At 37.5% G+C, this 18,879-nt stretch overlaps 1 protein-coding gene across 1 annotated transcript in view; it reads right to left on the bottom strand.

The window, feature by feature from the left end:
- The window catches only part of dicer1 (dicer 1, ribonuclease type III), a 34,866-nt gene that overhangs the window by 14,039 nt on the left and 1,948 nt on the right, over positions 1 to 18,879 (bottom strand). The window contains exons 2-22 of the mRNA XM_056235149.1: positions 17,106 to 17,154; positions 15,937 to 16,040; positions 15,576 to 15,764; positions 14,978 to 15,131; positions 14,728 to 14,855; positions 14,449 to 14,583; positions 13,016 to 13,176; positions 11,890 to 12,058; positions 11,191 to 11,663; positions 7,621 to 7,753; positions 7,284 to 7,526; positions 7,045 to 7,199; positions 6,828 to 6,960; positions 3,632 to 3,707; positions 3,413 to 3,552; positions 2,575 to 2,754; positions 2,195 to 2,408; positions 866 to 1,019; positions 555 to 737; positions 355 to 460; positions 6 to 181 (exon numbers count right to left, since the gene is read on the bottom strand). Of these exons, the coding sequence (XP_056091124.1) occupies positions 6 to 181; positions 355 to 460; positions 555 to 737; positions 866 to 1,019; positions 2,195 to 2,408; positions 2,575 to 2,754; positions 3,413 to 3,552; positions 3,632 to 3,707; positions 6,828 to 6,960; positions 7,045 to 7,199; positions 7,284 to 7,526; positions 7,621 to 7,753; positions 11,191 to 11,663; positions 11,890 to 12,058; positions 13,016 to 13,176; positions 14,449 to 14,583; positions 14,728 to 14,855; positions 14,978 to 15,131; positions 15,576 to 15,689 (3,227 nt within the window). The 5' untranslated portion in view covers positions 15,690 to 15,764; positions 15,937 to 16,040; positions 17,106 to 17,154. The remainder of the gene's footprint in view (positions 1 to 5; positions 182 to 354; positions 461 to 554; positions 738 to 865; positions 1,020 to 2,194; positions 2,409 to 2,574; positions 2,755 to 3,412; positions 3,553 to 3,631; positions 3,708 to 6,827; positions 6,961 to 7,044; positions 7,200 to 7,283; positions 7,527 to 7,620; positions 7,754 to 11,190; positions 11,664 to 11,889; positions 12,059 to 13,015; positions 13,177 to 14,448; positions 14,584 to 14,727; positions 14,856 to 14,977; positions 15,132 to 15,575; positions 15,765 to 15,936; positions 16,041 to 17,105; positions 17,155 to 18,879) is intronic.

Below are 18,879 nucleotides of genomic sequence, written 5' to 3'. Positions count from 1 at the left end.
ATGACCTGAAATCAGGAGGCAGGGTCTTAGCCCCTACGCCAGCGTCAATGGCTGTCTGAGACCGCAGTTCTTCGGCCGTCAGAAGGCAGTGAAGTCTGTAGAGAATGCTGGGAAGGCAGACAGCTTTCCTCCACAAAGAGGCTGGGATGGGGTGAATGGCACAGAGCTCCGGAACTAAAATCTAAGCAGATGGAATAGAAATACAACCAAAGACTGTTATCTGATGCTAGTCAAACCTCTGTACGACCGTTACCGCTCTCAGTGGAAGGAAATACTCGCACACACAGTATGATTAGACTTAATTCAAGTATGATGGCTTATAATTATCACCACAAATTCTTTGTCAGTTAATACCTGTTTGTTTTGTAGGCTTTCCCACTTGGCCTTTCTCTTCTCCGCACTGCTGAGAGGAAGGGCTTTCCCCTTTTGATTAAGGTGCCGAGGAGTTAAAAGATTCAATCTACAGGAAAAGACCACCATGGATATATAATGAATTTCTTGGGGAGAAAAAAAAGCACATACCAGAATTTGTCTTTTTTTTTTTTACTTCCTACCTTGAAGATGTGTGGTCCACATCCAGTAGAGGCTGGTTAACATTAGACAGGTCCAGGTTGTACTTGGTTTTGTAGTACTCAGCGAAAGTCTCATACTCTGGAGAGGGGAATTTACTGAGCGGGGTGAGGTCTGTGTAAACGTCAGCCACATAGAACCGATGTGGCTGGTCAAAATTACGATACCTGAGAGGGAGGAATGAGACAGAAGAGGAGAGTTCAACTACAGTGAAAACAAAAACACAGTATAAGTCATCAATGAGAGCTTAATTACAAGGGTAATAAGACTCAGAGATCACAAGTAACTTTTGTACCTCGGAATGATGACAGCATCCTGGTAGTCCTCCAATCTGAAAATGAATGGGTTTTGCTTGGTGTACTGAGTGTTTGGAATGCCAATGCGTGCTTCAGACTTTTCAATATCCTCCATGAACTTGAAATCCAAGTCCAAGGTATTGGAATCCTCAACTGAACAGAGCACAATATCTTAGAGAGCAGGAGGTGGCCAATGGCTGATATAAAGCCGATATATATGATATCACACTATTTAATTAAAGATGTAGTGAATATTAAATGATACAAGCGGCAATGACATTTTTATCATTTTTATTTGACATATTTACTAAATTAGAATATAATAGAATATTATTTTTAGAAATATAAATAATTTGAAAATGAAACGATATGAAAAAGATTATTTAAACTTGATAAAAAACTAGCATAAACATAACAGTAAAGTATAAACAGATTTATACTTTAGATAGCAACTTCTTAATTCTGTAATCGTATTATATTATTATAATACTGTATATTTTCAGTTAAAAACAAGAATAAAAGGAAGTAAACAGTGCACTGAGTAATCTGGTATGTCTTCACTGACTTGGAATCATATTTTCTCAAATAAAGACTATGTAACACTAATTTTACATTCAGTACATAATGAATATGACAGCCAACTGGATATTGTTCAGAATAGTTCTAAATTAAGGTTTGTGTCTAGTAACAGAAAAACTTTCCTGTAAACATCCTATTTAGACATATGGCCCATCACTCACAGAGTACATACATAGTTATAAATGTCACATATATTTGTAAATGTTTGCAAATTTTGTCCAATTTAATGTGTATGTACAGAATGCCAATGTAAATCAGAAAGTTACACCGTTTAGCTTATTACTAATAACAGAAAGGCTATAACACTATAATACATTTTCATTTACCATTTACTTTTTTTATTTCACAGTTCTCTAATTTATGAGACTAAACTGTTAACTAACTCTAATGCTCAGGTGCTGAGACTCGCAGTGATGTCAAAATAAAAGTCCCAGAGCTATTTAAACAAAAGTCCTGCTTCCGTCACTTATCGGCCAAACAGAAAAATTTATTTGGTAATATTGATCATTTAAAAATGCAAAAATTAGCCTTGGCAATATATCAGTCAACCACTAGCGGTAACAAACAGGTAGATGATAATGAATTCCATGATTAGCTGGGTCTGTGCAGTTTGGAATGGAGAATGTTGGAATGATAATAATCAAAAAAATGTTTTACAGCACTAGATAAGACTATATTATACATTGACAATTAGAGGAAGGACTAACTGTAATCTTAAAGACAAACAAGACAACATCTGCAGCACTCACCAATGTTGAGAGGTAGAACGCAGTAGGCAGAATCTGCCTCGACAGGCTTAAACTCTAGTGCTGGCTTTTCCAGACGGAGGATGTGGGAGAAGATGTACTGGTGGAGACGCGTGATCAGCTCCAGCTGCGCTGCGCTCAGAGCGAAGCCCGACTTCTGCAGCTCAATCGAGATGGTCACCTCACCAGAACGTGTGTACACAGGGAAGTGAGGGATCTGATGACACAGAATCGGATATTAAATAAATAACACATTTGACTGTTTTCTAGATAATTATCAAAGCAAATTACACTGAAAAAAAGAGTTAAACTTCACATTTTTCACAAGTTCTTCTCCAAGCATCTCCGGATTCAGAAAGATAAAATAAATTAAAGGTGATCACCCGAGGTATTGGTTTAGCTGTTAGAATGCCAAAACATCGGGTAGTGTCCTCTGGCGGATACAGCTTCCTCCGCCGGAAGTTAAGCTCATCAGGAAGAGGGGTGGTGAGGACCATCCCTACGACGTAAAGGTAACAAGGCTGCTCTGGCACAGGGTAACAGCCCCGCAGACACTCTGGTATCTACAAGACATCACACCCAACATGATTCTATATAGTCTACACATTGCTTCACATTGTTGAAAGAAAATAATCCTTTTATTTTAGGTGGGATGTATTAAATTGAACAAAAGATGACTGTAAAGAGTGTAAAATAATGTTATAAATCATTTCTGTTACAATTTTCTTTTGAACTATTAATCAAAGAAAAAGTATCACCGTTTCTATAAAAATATTAAGCAGCACAAATGTTTTCAACATTGATAATATAAGAAATGTTTCTTGAGCTCCAAATCAGCATATAAGACTGATTTCTGAAGGATCATGTGACAATGAAGACTGAATTAATGATGCTGAAAATTCAGCTTTGCAATCATAGGGATAAGTTACAATACAAAATATATCAAAATAGAAAACAGTTATTTTAAATTGTACTAATATTTCAAAATATTTCAGTATTTTTGATCAAATAAATGCCTTGGTGAGCATTAGAGACTTCTTTCAAAAACATTTTGTTTAAAAAAAAAATCATACCGACCCCAATCTTTTGAACAGTTCATGTAAATGTATGTATATCACTACTATGGTGGTACCAACAAAAGCATGAATCCTGACAGTCTTTTAATCTTCATTCTTATTACATCACCTGACCCTTCATGCTGTTAAAAAGGCACACACTCACGGCTTTTGGGTAACACTGTCTCCGTTTGGTGGAGCCTGGTCTTCCTGGCACGTTTGTCTCTTCCTCATCATGCAAGTCCAGCTCCTCCTCATATTTTACAGTTTCCTTTCCCACCGGCATCAAATGATCATCCAGTTCACCTAGACACGAACATTGCGTATCAATCAGCGGCTCTCAGAATGCATCAAATATTGTATATTTACACTTTTTCATGCTCACCAATTTTGTGCAGTTTTTCACAACAGAGAAGAGCGACAGCTTTCTCTGCAAGTCTTGCACAATTCATCGTTGGCCCCTAAGGGGAAGAAGAATGTGTTTAGAAGTATTCGTTTTACTTTCAATCAGGGATTTATACAAAAATCACACACCTTTCTGCACATTTTTGTATTTAAATTGCATAGTTCACCAAAAAATGTATGGCTTTTTTTTATGAATTTATGTATGACTTTCTTCCATGGAGCACAACAGATTTATAGCAGATGGTCTAAGCTATTTTGTTTCATACAATGACAGTGAAAAGGTGACCATAGCTGTCATGGATTTTCAAGGCAAAATTATCAGTGAATATTAACTTAAATTTCAGTCTGTTTCTCACACAAAGCATCATATGGCTATAGAAGATGTGGAATAAAGCATTTAAGTAATATCGACAACTTTTATGGTGCTTTTTTCCCTTTTTTTCTTCCACTTTTATTGTATGGAAAAGAGCAGCGTGAACATTCTTCGAAACATCTCCATTTGTGTTTCATGGATGAAAGTAAGTCTAACAGGTTTGGAATAACACAAGGGTGAGGAAATGACAACACTTTCGATATTTGTGATATGGACAAAAAAAATCCTAACTTACCTAATATCACGATTTTTAATCAATATTTCAATTTCGATTTTAATCACGATTTTCCTTACACACATACTCGTCTGTACACATTTTTTTATGTGACGCTGTTGGTTATTTCTAAATGCCTTTTTTCACTCTTTTTGTATGTTGTGCAGTTAAAAAATGCCTGTAACATTCAGCTCTGAATTGAATAGCTTTTGTAACTTTAATAAGGATTAATCTTTGATTTATATAGTCAAATATGCAATGTTTTTTTACATTTGATTATTTTATTCAATTTCTGCACCTGAAAACTAATGTTAGACCTACCTGAAAAGCATAGTTTATTTTATTAGTATCTTTGCTCTATTGTATTTATTTGTGCTTTTGCTTGTGGGTAGATTATTTGTTCATATTTTCTTTATTTTATTTGACAGCAGTCTTTTTTCCCCGAACATAGCACATACAGAATCATACCGAAACTGTGAACCTAAAACCATGATACAAACTGAACCGTGAGCTATTTGAAACGTTGCAGCCATATTGCAGTGTCACAGTCGGAAGATGATTCGGAGTGAGATGTTTTTGTGGATGAAAAAGGCCAAACCCACCATTTTCGTGAAGACTGGATGCGAGAATTCAGCTGGTTAAGGTGGTACTGTAAGGGGACGAATTCCATGAACTGCGAATGTTGCAGTCGCTACCCCATAACTGCGGGGAACACGAAGTTTGCCCACAGTGCAGGCACTTCAGTTTAAAAACAATACGCTAGTTAAACACAATCTTAGCCTCAAGCATAGAGTATGCGGTGAATCAAAAAGCAACGCCACTGCCGGTTGCTTTTAGAAGACAAGAGGTTGTAACGTTAAATCAGAGCGCAAAGGCATTGTAATTTCTGCATCTATCATCAAAGTATTTATTAGTAATACACTGGAAATTAGTAGAAATGTGAATATTTGGTTAGTATGTTGATTTACGGTGTGTGCTCCTAAATGTTCTGGTTGTGCCCCTAAAATTTTCAGTTGGGGGCCACTGTGCTCCTAGTGAAAAAAGTTAATCTGGAGCCCTGCGCATGACAAGGCATTCCACACGGCGCTCAAGGTAAAAGACGTTCAATTTTTAAAAGCCCGTCTCTAGACCTGCGTGTCTATCTAAATGTAAACATCTGCGTGTTTTTTAGCATCGCGAATTCTGTGTGAATGGCCCCTACACGATACATATATGATACATCATCTCTCCTGTATCCAAAATATTCCAAAACCACAGATGTTTGTTTTGGCCAAATCCTTATCCTGCCCTGAATTCATCTTCCCCGTTTCTGTGCTTTCTTTAATGTCGCAATGGTAAACACACTCTCTGTTCTGACGCCAGATTTAGGCATGCACAGGGTCCGAAATTTACTTTTTGGCTCACCTGCCACGGGGACTGGTAGATGAAAAAATCCACCAGCCAAGCATATTTTTTACCGGCCAAAATAATAAACAGCCTTTTTGTGTCACATATACATTCATTTATATATATTTAAACATTTTTGACATATTTCTGGTCTATTATTTTCCATTTTTACTTTTATTTACACACATATTATTACACAATTTACACACATTAAAATAATATTTTTGTGGTGGTGCCTATATGAAAATAGTTCTGTACAAATTAAATGTATTAATTGTATATTTAATAAAATATATGCAATAATAATATATTATAATTATTTCAAAAAAATATTTAGTTTTACTCTGCCTATTTTTTTTTACTCCATTTACTCTGACTGATCCGATCAGTAACTGAAGGACTGGAAATATCAGTTGTTTTAACCATTCATTAAAATGAATCGGTTCAAATGAGTCATTAGTTCGCGAATTGGACGTGTCATTATCGGATGTGTTCGCGTTGTGTGATTATCCCGGCAGCAAGGACATCCCTCAAGATTTGTGTCAACACAGAAAACATTTAATCACTGGATAGGTTTTTTCATTTATTTAAAGTGCGGAACGCTTCAGAGAAGATGGTATTTTAGCACAATTCACACCCAGTGGTAATTCAGGAAAAAATATATCCGAATGCTCCACATGAAACTATGGTCTTCCGACCTTTTACCATCGTGTCGATTTATTTTGATTAATATGTGACAAGGAGAGAGAGCAAGACAGCGCTAAGAGAAAGAGTGCGCGCGCGCGACCGGGGCTCTCTCTCTCTCTGCTCGTGCTTCAGTTGCGCCCTGTCACACGCACTACTGTCGTCTACATTACTCACAGATCAAATAAGACTATGGCGGGACAAAAATTCGCTTTGGAGCAGGAGCATCAATAAGAGGACTCGTTAACGTTAACTCGTTACATTACTATTTTGGTATGAACATTCACCCGCCAGTGTGGCGGATAGCCTTTTGAGATTTACTCGCCAAACGGAAAATCTACCCGCATTTGGCGCTTGGCGGGTGTTAATTTCGGACCCTGGGCATGCAGCATTCAAAATTGTGCTTTCTTGAATTGATTTTCGATTAATCACACAGGCCTACTTTTAACTCCTAGCAAAGCTGACTAAATGTAAATTGTTTTAGAAAAATGTGTTAAATATATTGTGGCCAGAACTCACAGTGACAGGAACTCTGAGTGGTGAGTTGATGGGTAGAAAGAGTGTGGATCGATAACCTCCAGTCTTCAACTCCACAGTTTTACACTTCGGAGCAAGATGAGTGAACGGATCACTGGGCAAACGCGCACAATATCTGCACAAAACACAAATACATTAAAGAATGAATGCAACATGCAACAAAATACAGAAATCTTACGATTTAGGAAAAGGTACTGACCTGTTGATGTGCCCAATGGCTGTGTTAATCGTGACGCGGGGGCCTCCGTCCTCTGAGCGCAGGACGTAAGGTGGGAGAACGTTGTCATCATCGGTCACCGAATCCAGTTCAAAATCATTGCATTCTGCTGACTTTGAGCACTTATTTCGGAGGATCTGAAAGACGTACAACTCTTAACATTACATGTTTTAATGCACACAGACCCTCCAGTAGAAATAGTTCTCATTAAACCTGCTGACCTTTTCTATGGCCTTGTAGGTCTTGAGATCTTCTTCAAACGTTTTTGTCCGTTCGTTGTCAGCTAACATGATGTAATTGGAGACTGGAGCACGGGCACGACCTTTGGATTGCACGTACGACCGGTACTCTGTCGGCAGGTCAAACCGAACCACCAAATTGCACTTTGGAATATCAACACCTTCTTCCACAATGCTGGTTGCAATGAGCAAGTTGGTTTCATGGGCTCTGAACTTCCTCAGGACCTGTACAGTAGTGTGAATCAACAATAACAATTATGATCAGCTTAAGCTAAGGAAGTGGCACAGGAGGCTTTTTTGGACTGCCGAAATCACTCACCTCCTCTTGTTTTCTGAACTCCACCTCCATTTGTTTGTTGCGAGGCTGGTTCTTGCCGATGCTGTGACCTGTGATGAAGTTGCTACTAATGTACGCCAGCTCTGGGTCCTGCTTCCCTGCTTCCTTAATAAGTCTGATACACACAAATAATACAAAGTGCATTAAAGTTGCTTTGGATAATTCAAATTTGCTAAATGGCAACTAGGGGTGGAACGGTACACAGAAGTCACGGTTCGGTTCATACCTCGGTTCAGACATCACGGTTCGGTACGATTTCGGTACAATGGAGTGAAAAGCAAAGCAAAAATGCAGAAGGCATTTTTATAAATGTCTTAAACCTTGTATTTTTTTAAATAAGTTTTATTAATAAAGGCATAGAACCAGTTTATTTGTAGTGCACTGACAGTAGTTTTATATAATTAGTTTATTAATTAAATTATTAAAAAGACGAAAAGACCTTGAGATATGTTTGGTAATTGTACCTGAATGAATTTAAAATTAATTTGCTATTTCAGATCAAGATATTTGTTTTCCTTCATTTTAATTAACTAACTTTATTCTCATCTGAATTATAAATAATTGATTTCCGTATAAAATAATACTACCATAAAAACTTTTGTTAACAGTTGTAGGTTACAGTTTGACAAGAGTTTAGAGTGTGACAAAAGCACAATGTTGTGTTTTATTTCCAGTGTACACAAATATAAGTAAACAATTTGCAGTTTTAATGATGTCCTGTATGAAAAAAATGACGGAGTATGTTTTTACGTTTCCACTGTTCGATCGCCCGTGCCTCTCTCTCTCACACACACACACACACACACACACTGTTCATCGCGCGATTCGCGCCCGCGCCTCTCTCTCTCTCGCACGCGCGCGCACACAAACACACACACACTGTTCATCGCGCGATTCGCGCCCGCGCCTCTCTCTCTCGCGCGCGCGCGCGCGCACACACACACACACACTGTTCATCGCGCGATTCGCGCCCGCGTCTCTCTACTCTCTCGCACGCGCGCGCACACACACACACACTGTTCGATCGCGCCTCTCTCTCTCTCGCACACACACACACACTGTTCATCGCGCCTCTCTCTCTCTCTCTCTCTCTCTCTCTCTCTCTCTCTCTCTCTCTCTCTCTCTCTCTCTCTCTCTCTCTCTCTCGCGCGCACACACACACACACTCCTGCATTGCAATCTTGATCGCAGCCTGTTCATTGCTGCGTTAACAGTCACACCAAAAGCGAATAGAGCGAAATTTATCGCTATTTAAGAGGTTTTTTTTTTATTTGTACCGTGTATTCTGCGTGCAAATTCGTGCACCGAACCGTGACGCCCGTACCGTTTCGGTTCAATACGAATACATGTACCGTTCCACCCCTAATGGCAACTAAATATATCCACTACCATTCTAAAGTTTCAAGTTAGCAAAATGTTTTTTTTAAAGAAATTAATACTGTTCAACAAGGACACATTAAATAGATCAAGTGACAGTAAAGACATTTATAAACAGGGTTGAGTATAGTTTGAATATTAGCGATTCGGATTCTGCTTATCGATTCCTAGTTTCGATTCCAATATGGTAAAAAAAAAAAAAAGTCAACCATTTAGATAAACATATGTATTCCTTTTTGCAAAAGATTGTTGCAGCTTAATGCCATGAACAAAAACCAGCAACCTAAAGAACTACTAACTATTTAACGACTACCTAAAATAAATTTCAAACATTGTTCAGTTGTATACAATTTATTTGTGCTATTGCTAATTTGCTTATTTGTTCTTAATGTATTACTGACTGTATACTTTAATAAAGTTCAGAAATTTAAATCAAATTTAAAATAACACTGCATAGTTTTCTTTGTATAAATAAAATATATATTAATACAAATATAAATAAAATATAGATTAATCCTTAAAGTTACAAAAGTTATTCAGTCAAGATCAGTGAATAATTTAATTTTGTTGTTTGATTAACAGTAATGATAGACTGATGCAGTAATATTAGGCTGCACTGTCACTTTAAGACCTAATGCACTGATCCAATATACTGTTACAAGTTTTCTTTCTCAACTGTTTACGTTCATTTAAGACATAACTGACTGTTAAGGGAGATATTTTGACAATTTTGAGTGTTTGTCCGTTCAAGCACAAGAAGCTAAAAAAAAAGAACTCAAGGCGGCTTTTTGTGTGTGTGTGCTTTGAATGTGCTCAGCACAAAAAAACAGAGAGGGGGTGCCGAATTGAGTTCTCTTTCGCATCTTGCGCTTGAATGGTTTAAAACCACATTAAAATGTGCACACATGAATCTATAAGCAGTTCAATTTTTTTATTTTATAGCAAGTATCTAGCCTGGTTAAAACCAGACCATTCTCAGTTGTAACTGAGTTATGGTCTGGCAAAGCGTCATTGACAAATCATTTCCAGAGGGGCGTCACCAACGGACGTCGCGGATAGACCTAAAACCAATCAGAGCGATGAAGGAGACGACGTATGCAGAGCGGCGGATAAACATCTCCGAGTGTTGTTCTTTGCTCGGTTTTTAACAAAAAAGGAAACGTTCAAATCGCTTAAAACAGACGCGATAGCTGATTCGAACAAGTGATGTTCGACGGCGGCATCCATCTTTGTAATGTAGGCTACAAAATCTGCTTCAAAATCCTAGCGCTGTCGTCATCGTGTAAAGGCCGCCCCAACGTTTCTGATTGGTGCCTCGATTTCGACGGATTGGAAATGGGCTTGAATGAGCTCTTTGCCAGACTAACTTTCAGAGCAAATCTAAATTTGCCGGAAGTTGTCTGGGTTTTCCCAGGCTAGCAAGTATCCGATTCCAGAATTGGAATCGATTTTCGATTTCCAACCCTATTTATAATTTTACAAAAGATGTCCATTTTAAATAAATGCTGTTCTTTTGAACTTTCTATTCATCAAACAATCCTGAAAAAAATAATAATCATGATTTACACAAAAATATTAAGCAATAAACAGTACACTGAAGACTAGAGTAAAGGCTGTTGAAACCTCTACTTTGCCATCACAGGAATAAATTACATTTGAAAATATATTAAAATAGAAAGCAGTTAATTTGAATTGTAATAAAATTAAAAAATATGACTGTTTTTACTACTTTTTATAATCAAATAAAAACTACCTTGGTGAGCACAAGACACTTCTTTCAAAAACATTAGAAAATCTTACTGACCCCCAACTTTTGATTGAAATATTGCTTTAATTTTATATTATAATATTTGATGATTTCATAATAGTGACAAATAACAAGAAAAATTATTAGACTAAAGATCTAACCCATAAAAGTGAAAAGCAAACAACTCATCTAAAATTGTATATTTGTAAAATCAATAATATAAAAGTCTGAATCTAAATACAGACATCGCACACCCCTACTAAATACTAGGAATTCATAAAAATTATATCTATTGTATTGTTTTTATATAAGATTACATTTGCCGTCATTTAGCGCTCAGTTACTATTTAAATTAGTAATAATGTTGTGATGCACTTATTATTTGCATAGTATTTTCTGAGAAAGACAATGGAGCACTGCAAACAAACCTGTTTAAAACAACCGCTGTATATCGCCTTTCCACAAAGATGATTCCACAGAGGATGTTGGTGAAAGGCGAGGGAAAATTTGCTTCGGGCTTCTCCTTTGCCTCCGCCTCTTCATCCTCGTCTTCGTCCTCAGAATCGCTCCAAGAAACGTAATTGTCCTGATTGCGATTGTTGTACCACTCCACACTCTCAAACTGCTGCCGTTCAAAAGGTTTGTACTCGTGGAGAATCTCCAGAAGTCTGATGACTTTGGGAGTGACAAACTTCATGTCTAGGGAAGCTGGAGAGAAATGCTCCTCACATAAGGCGTGGATTTTTCTCAGAATGGTGTCCGTGAACAACAGGAACTTGCGGTTCAGGTCTTCCTGTTCATGTTTGATATATTTCTGAAGCTCCCGGACCATGATTCCCGCAGCTTTATCTGCGCACCAAGGGCCCAGCACAGTCAACACAGCACGACAGTCATTCAGCACCTTGGGATAAAAAGTTTTTAAAAAATCACACGATCAAAACAAATCATACAACTACAGGCAGTTTATGTAAAGAGTCTTGTATGTAACATCTTAATTTTGGTCTAGGGTTAGAAGAGGTAACATTGAGGTTGTGACCATCATGTGCTTAAAGGTGCCCTATTTATTTTGGCATAGTTAAATAACAAGAGTTCAGTACAGAGACAAAATAGGATCCTAAGGGGAGAACCTGTTTGGAGATGAAGGTGGGGTCTCTATCTTCTCGATGAGTGAATAAGTTGCAGTCATTAAGAAAATGAAGGGCTTCATCCAACTCGCTCAAAAGCCTCTTAGAGAGCCCACTCTGATCCTGGTACAGCCCACAGTCCAGCACCACCTCACGAGGCTGGGACGCATACCTGGGTGTAAATTGACAGGTAAGAAACTTCAAGCAATATTTATAATACCGTAGATGATACTCAAAAGGGGTCATAGGATGCTTTTTGATGTTTTCCTTTTAGTGTAATTTATCTGTGCATTTATATGATTTGCAAAGTTAGAAAGCTCATAGTGTCCCATAAAAGGGATTTATTCTAACAGAGAACACTGCACCAGACCTGCCTAAAATGGCAGATATTACTTCCTCAAACGTGTCACAACTGTGAAATATTAGCATAATGCCCGTCGAAAGAAAGAAGATGCCGCTTCAGTAAATTGTAGCGTTGTCGTCATGTCACGGAGATGCTGCGTGTTTAGATGCGAAAGCAAAACCGCTTTGTTTTGCTTTCCGAAAACAGATGAAATACGGAATAGGAGGTTAAGATTTATTTATAACGCTGGTCCTGAGCAGTACAACCCAAAAGTTAGTTAGAGCACAGCGCATTTTACAGAGGACAGCTTCCTGAACCTGTTTTATACAAAGACTATTTACCACTGTGAAACGTTGGTTCAGATCGATCGTCAGCAAATTCAGAATCCAACTCGGGCTTGAACCGATATGGGAAAACCAAAAACATTATTAACTGTGTGTTAACAATTGCTTAAAGACTTGGAAGCTGAAGCCTGTGATTATGGTCAGAGGCGTTACTTTTTTAACACACACTTGAGGTGTTTGGTTAATCACAATGCACTAGGTCTGACTCTGCTGGCCAATCAGAACACTCTGAGCATTTCGGAACGAGGGGCTTTGTAGAAATCAGTGCGTTTCAGAAGGACTGGGAATAGAGGAGCTGCAATAATGTACAGTATGTGGAAAAAAAAGTTGTTTTTTTTTTTACATTAAAGAATGTTATCCTATTTTATTAACACCCAATAATCAAAATGATGAACTTTTAAAATGGCATCATATGACCGACATTTTTACAAGGAAACACTACCTATCCAGCACCACAAGATCGGTGGCAGTTTCTGCATTGCTCTGCAAAATCTTCTCCAGGTTCTGAATCTTCTCCTCCAGATCACAAGGGTCACATTTGCCATTTAAAATGGAAGCAGTCAGACCCAAAATGCGAGGACAGCCTGGGCAACCCTCACAAATCTGCAAAGAAGATTTACACCATTTAATAAAGCATTATAATGAGGGATGGATATCACCAACTTACAATATGATATCTATCCGTTTATCCTGGATTATAGTTAGGCAAAAGTATTCAGTTGACAACTGAGATTAATCATGAAAACATAATTGTGTAAACTAATTTATATCCCCAGCAAATGTTTTAATATCAGGAAAACACTATATTTCAATACATTATTGTATTAGCACAACTCTAATTATAGCTAATGTATTCTACAGCAATACTCTGAAGTCAACTTAAAAGTTGATGGTATGAATTTCGTAAATTAAGTGTTGTGACTAAAATATGGCTGATATCTCACATTAGTTAAAATTAAAAATGCATTCAGCCAATCTTTAAAGTCAAAAGGATAATTCACTGAAAAATGAAATCTGTCATAATTTACTCATCCTTATGTCATGTGAAACTTGTATAACTTCCTTTCCTCTGCAGAACACAAAGATATTTTGAAGAACACTGGAAACCAAACAATGTTTGAGCCCACTGACATCTACCAAATGGAGACACATCTCAAAATATCTTCTTTTGTGTTCCACAGAAGAAAGTAAGTCATACAGGTTTGGAACGATGGTGAGGGCAAGTAAATGACGAAAGAATTTCACAATGGACAATTATTGTTTTTTACTAAATATTGCCGTTTATTTTAAATGATTTATCCATGCACACCCTTTGTTTTTAAATTAAAGTGCCCTTGTAATCTTTAATTAAATTAAACTTCCCCTGCCTCTTGCAACGACATCTCTTCTCTTCTCTGATGACGTGTTTACTGGCATGAGTGACAACCTATCACTCACATGAGATCACAGCAATAGCAAACCACAACGATTCAATTAATTCCAGATGGACAAAATCAAGTCCCGCCCTAAATTTCATTCTCATTCTAGAAGTTCTTTCACTTGGATGTGTCGTAAAAATACAGCAGCCGCACACTCAAAAACTTGGATGTGTCACAATAGGAAAGAGAAGACGATCACAACTCCCATTTCATGTCGACTTTAACTCTGAACTTAAGATGTTTTGTCATTTGGCCAACTGGCATTAAAATATCTTCTCGGAGTGCCTTTGTTCAACCTTCAGGACTAAATACATGCCTATTAATATACCAATGGATCGACATCTTTTTAGCATTATATGGAGTGACAGTTAGATGAGACCTCTATCATCCCTCTCTTTACACTGACAGATGTGATTTCATAGCCTCCGTTCAATGCCGTAACAGACTGCAATTTCACCTTCATTATTTCCTGATAAGGATGGTCCGTGATTGCAAGGTGGCATTCGTCAAAAACCAGCAGGTTGATTTTTGATAGTGGCAAGACTCCATTCTTTAACACATGCAGGAAGATGTGGCACGTCATCACCAGCACCTGAAAGATCAAACATTATGGAAAAGAGAGGGATGAGGAGGATAGGAAAATATCACAGATTGAACAATGACACCTCATCAAGATGTTCAACAGTAATATGAATGAATTCATGGGCACATTAAAACGAACATGTTTAAATCACACCTGATTCCCCATAATCTTTCTGTTCCACATCCCCTCAGGCCATGATGTCATTTCCTCTGACATGTAGTCGGCTACCTGGAGATCCGAGTGGGTTCTTACAGTAGATGCTTGCTGAACCACAGATGATGCTTTAATTCGGGAAAAACGAACAACACAGAATTTAGATTAATCAACAAGGAAAGTTTTGATCATGCTTTAATGGGGTACATGGCAACGCATTTGTGACATGGCAGACTAGACAATTACTCACCCGCATTCACAAGGAAAACCGTTCTCTTTTCATCCTCTCCACGGATTTGGTGGGAGAGTTCTTTGATTAGGAGCACTGCGATAAAGGTCTTCCCTGAGCCAGTATTTAAGCAGACTATAGTATTGTGTTCAAGAGCTGCTTCAAGAAGTTCAACCTGAAAATCCAATTGGGTGAAATTATTCAGCAAAATGTAATGTACCATGTACAATAACATTAAACTTTTTTTTTTTTAATTCAGCAAGGATGCATTAAATTGATCAAAAGTGACAAAACAATGTTATTTATAATATATACACTTTATAACGTTGTTTCATAAGAAATGCTATTCTTTTGAACTTTGTATTCATTAAAAAATCTTGAAAATACTGTATCACGGTTTCCTCAACAATATTAAGCAGCACAACTGTTTTCAGCATTGATTACAAATGTGTAATGTGACACTTAAGTCTGATGTAATGGCTGCTAAAATTCAGCTTTTCCATCACAAGAATAAAATAAATTCCTTCATTTTTGGGTGAACAAATCCTTTAAGTGTAAACAAAAACTTTAAGGACAATACAGTAATCTCCCCACCTAAGAACCATTTCAAAAGGCTTGCCTGATATTTTCTTGGTGTGTATATGTTGTCATGGATAGCTTCCTGTTGCCACGGGAGACCGAAGAAGGGCCCCATGGGTGAGGAGGCAGGGGTCACCAGCTGTAGGCCAGCCATGCTTATAGACTGTTAAGCAGGGGACCTCCAGTCATCCAGTGTTTATCTCATTGCATCGTGGCCTTCTAATGCTCACTGCAAGAGACAGACCATGTTACATCAGATCAGTAGGTCACCAACAACAGTGCTGAATTCAACTATGCCACATTGCTGTTACGTTCTGTGGTATTTTGAGCGACATGTTATTCAGTGCTGGTTAGGGTGGATTCATCTGGGTTACTGATTACAGATGAGTGTGTTTACTCACAGCGTGTACGTTCCCCACTCTGCTGTGTGACCAGGCCGCACTTATTCTGGGCATCATTATCAGAGCTCTTAAAATCAGCTCATTCTTGTTCCCCTCGAGTAACTCTGCGTGGAAAAACAGACACACACTTAGAACCTGCACAACTCTAAAGCAAGAACAAATGTGTTTTACATATGGAGCAAACAGGTCTGAGATTATACAGCATTTTTCAATTTCTTTACTTATGGAATCAAGCAAGCACCTTACTACAATGTAGTGATGTGAAACAAACCAATATAATAATGCTGACATTTTACACACAATATTTACAAAAAAAAAAATGTACACACAATATTAAGTGTAAATGAAATCAATAATATTTAAAAGCATGACATTTATTGCCTTATATATTGACTATTCTACTGCAGTTATCAGAATTTATATATAATAAATTTGTGCATAAAAACGCCCTTCAGCTGTGACTTATTCACGATACAGCACAGCCTCTCGTACCTTATTGCTTACATAAAAATATTATACACACACACACATATATATATATATACACACACAATTATACATGTATACTAATTTCATCTTAAATACCTTCCATCATATAGAGTGAGAGTAAGAATAGCTGTGTTATAGCTTCAGCTGCAAGGTTTCAGCAGCTGGCTAATGAGAGGTCTGTAATTTGGGTCTGTATTTACTGTATTTATATATTGTGAGAACGGCACACTTGGCACTGCTCGAGGTTCAGGCGAGAGCGCGTCTGCAAACAGTGGCAAGCGTGACGAAAGGCTGTAAGGAAAGCCCTTATATGGAGATGTTTGGGCGTGTTTTATGCAAATGCCTAACCTTGTGCATGCAGCCGCCTATTTAGAATACTCCAAATTCACTAATAACAGAACGATGTTAAGAACAAATTTGTGTGTACGAATGCGTTGTGAATTAGGTGGAGATTTTCCATAAGAAGTTCTCCTGTGCGTAAAATATGAAATAATCCACGCAATTAATGAATGAGACCCAATGTTACTAAATAATAAATGAAATACGTCAATAATGAACTAAATAGTTCAACTAAATAGTTAACTAAATCATCCATACATTATCCATTGCTTTCACCCATTAGCAGTGGGCATTTAAAGACATGATGTGACTATTTCAGCAGAGAGGAATGATCACAGTACCTTAATGCTGCAGATGGGGGAGGGGCCCTGAGATAATATTCTTTCAATACTGTGAAAAAGAAGAGAGAAAATATAGCTTGTGATAATGGACATATCTCTGGCAAGGAGAGGACAGCTGAATTTGGATGACAACTGGCTTGTCAACACATTTTTGCCACTCAGGATCGAGCGCACACTTTCCTCCTGACAACCACTGTTCGACACAGCTGCAACAAATCACCACAAGTCATTTCAGCTCAAGTAACACAAGGCTTCATTTTCAGTGAGTGGACACATTTGCTCTTGGTTAAAAATCTGCTCTAAGACTTCATGTTCGGGTTCATGAATCTCTAATGCAACCACATAGGTTATTTACTTTCAGATTTTGAAAACGCTGACACACATCTGTTTCAGTGAACGAAACATTCGATGTTAAGCGCTTGGCCGCAAAACAGCTGGGCAGGTCACGTCTGCCCGATTCGACTATGCACAAGCAGATTTCCAGTGTTGAAAATCAAGGCTCGGGACAACTTGTTACTGGTACTTTATCTTAATTAGTCAGATCAAGACCATCACAAAAAATAGTTACTACAGTAATTATTATAGTATCATAAAAACCATTTTTAAAAAATAGATGAGATTTCCTTTAAACGGGATTCAAGAATCTATGTCTTTTTGAGTGGCAACAACTAATAAAATAAGATAAAATAATATGAAATATAAAACCGTTACCAAAAAAAAAAAAATGACATCGCTTGTGCGTGAATAGGCAAAGTTGCAACAAGGGGAAAAGTGTATACAATATTTTAAAGTATTTCATATTCTACAGCTTTATATTACGTTTTTTGCACATAATAAATACAATTTATGATACAGACAACCAATTCAACCTTTTATAGGCCAAGGACCCCTTGGTGGACGACAAAGAGATGATGCATGAAAACTGTTAAATACTGTATAAAAGAGTTGCATATAGCCTATATAATAACTGGATTAACGACAAAGTTACCATTGTCAGATTAAACGAATATCAAAATGCTTGATAGTTGCAGCCCTAGTGCCTTTTTTATGTGAGTGGTGGCCAATAACAAGTTAGAAGTAGAAGTTAGAACTGTTGTATTAGTAACAACACCGTAATGGTTAATTTATGTAAAGCCATTATTCTTAATTCTATCTATAATCAAGAGATAGGATAATTAACTATTTGATTAGGTTTATTTACAACAAAACAGATGAAGTGAAGTGCTCTTATTTTAACTGAACAGAACTACACCAGCATGGATGTCTAGACTTCCTGTTAACCTCTAGCCACACTGTAGGCAAAACGGCTGGCCAGACTGGCTGCATACCGCAGACCCAGTCGAGTTTCAGAACAAAGCGCTGAGCATGACCTACATTACCATGTGAATGACTCTGGATATAGCGGCAGCTAGGATTCTGTGAGGACTGATTGTTTACAAGTAAGCTTCAATCCAAGATTAAACAGCTAAAATCTCTCAAAAAAGTTCCCACTACAGCAGAAACACGTGGCCAAGAAAATAGAACTTGCACTGTGGAACAAAAACAGTAGAGAAACCAGCTGTCCTTAAATTGGTTCAAACATAGACTGCAAAATTTTTTTTTTAAATCAATACATTGAATCATGCATTTAGGAGAACTATGAGTTCCATTACAACTCTAATCATTTACATTCCCAACAAGAAGATATTCATATACAAACGAGACAAAAACTGGCTTCAAAGTAATTCCACATGCAGGAGTTCCAACATAAACGTGCCCAACACCTGATTTCAGG

Source organism: Rhinichthys klamathensis, unplaced genomic scaffold (genome assembly GCF_029890125.1).
Source record: "Rhinichthys klamathensis goyatoka isolate OS25496 unplaced genomic scaffold, OSU_Roscu_1.1 h1tg000412l_1, whole genome shotgun sequence".
NCBI classification, from domain to species: Eukaryota; Metazoa; Chordata; class Actinopteri; order Cypriniformes; family Leuciscidae; genus Rhinichthys; species Rhinichthys klamathensis.
The sequence above is the reverse complement of the archived record's forward strand: the minus strand, read 5'-3'. Positions and strand labels throughout refer to the sequence as shown.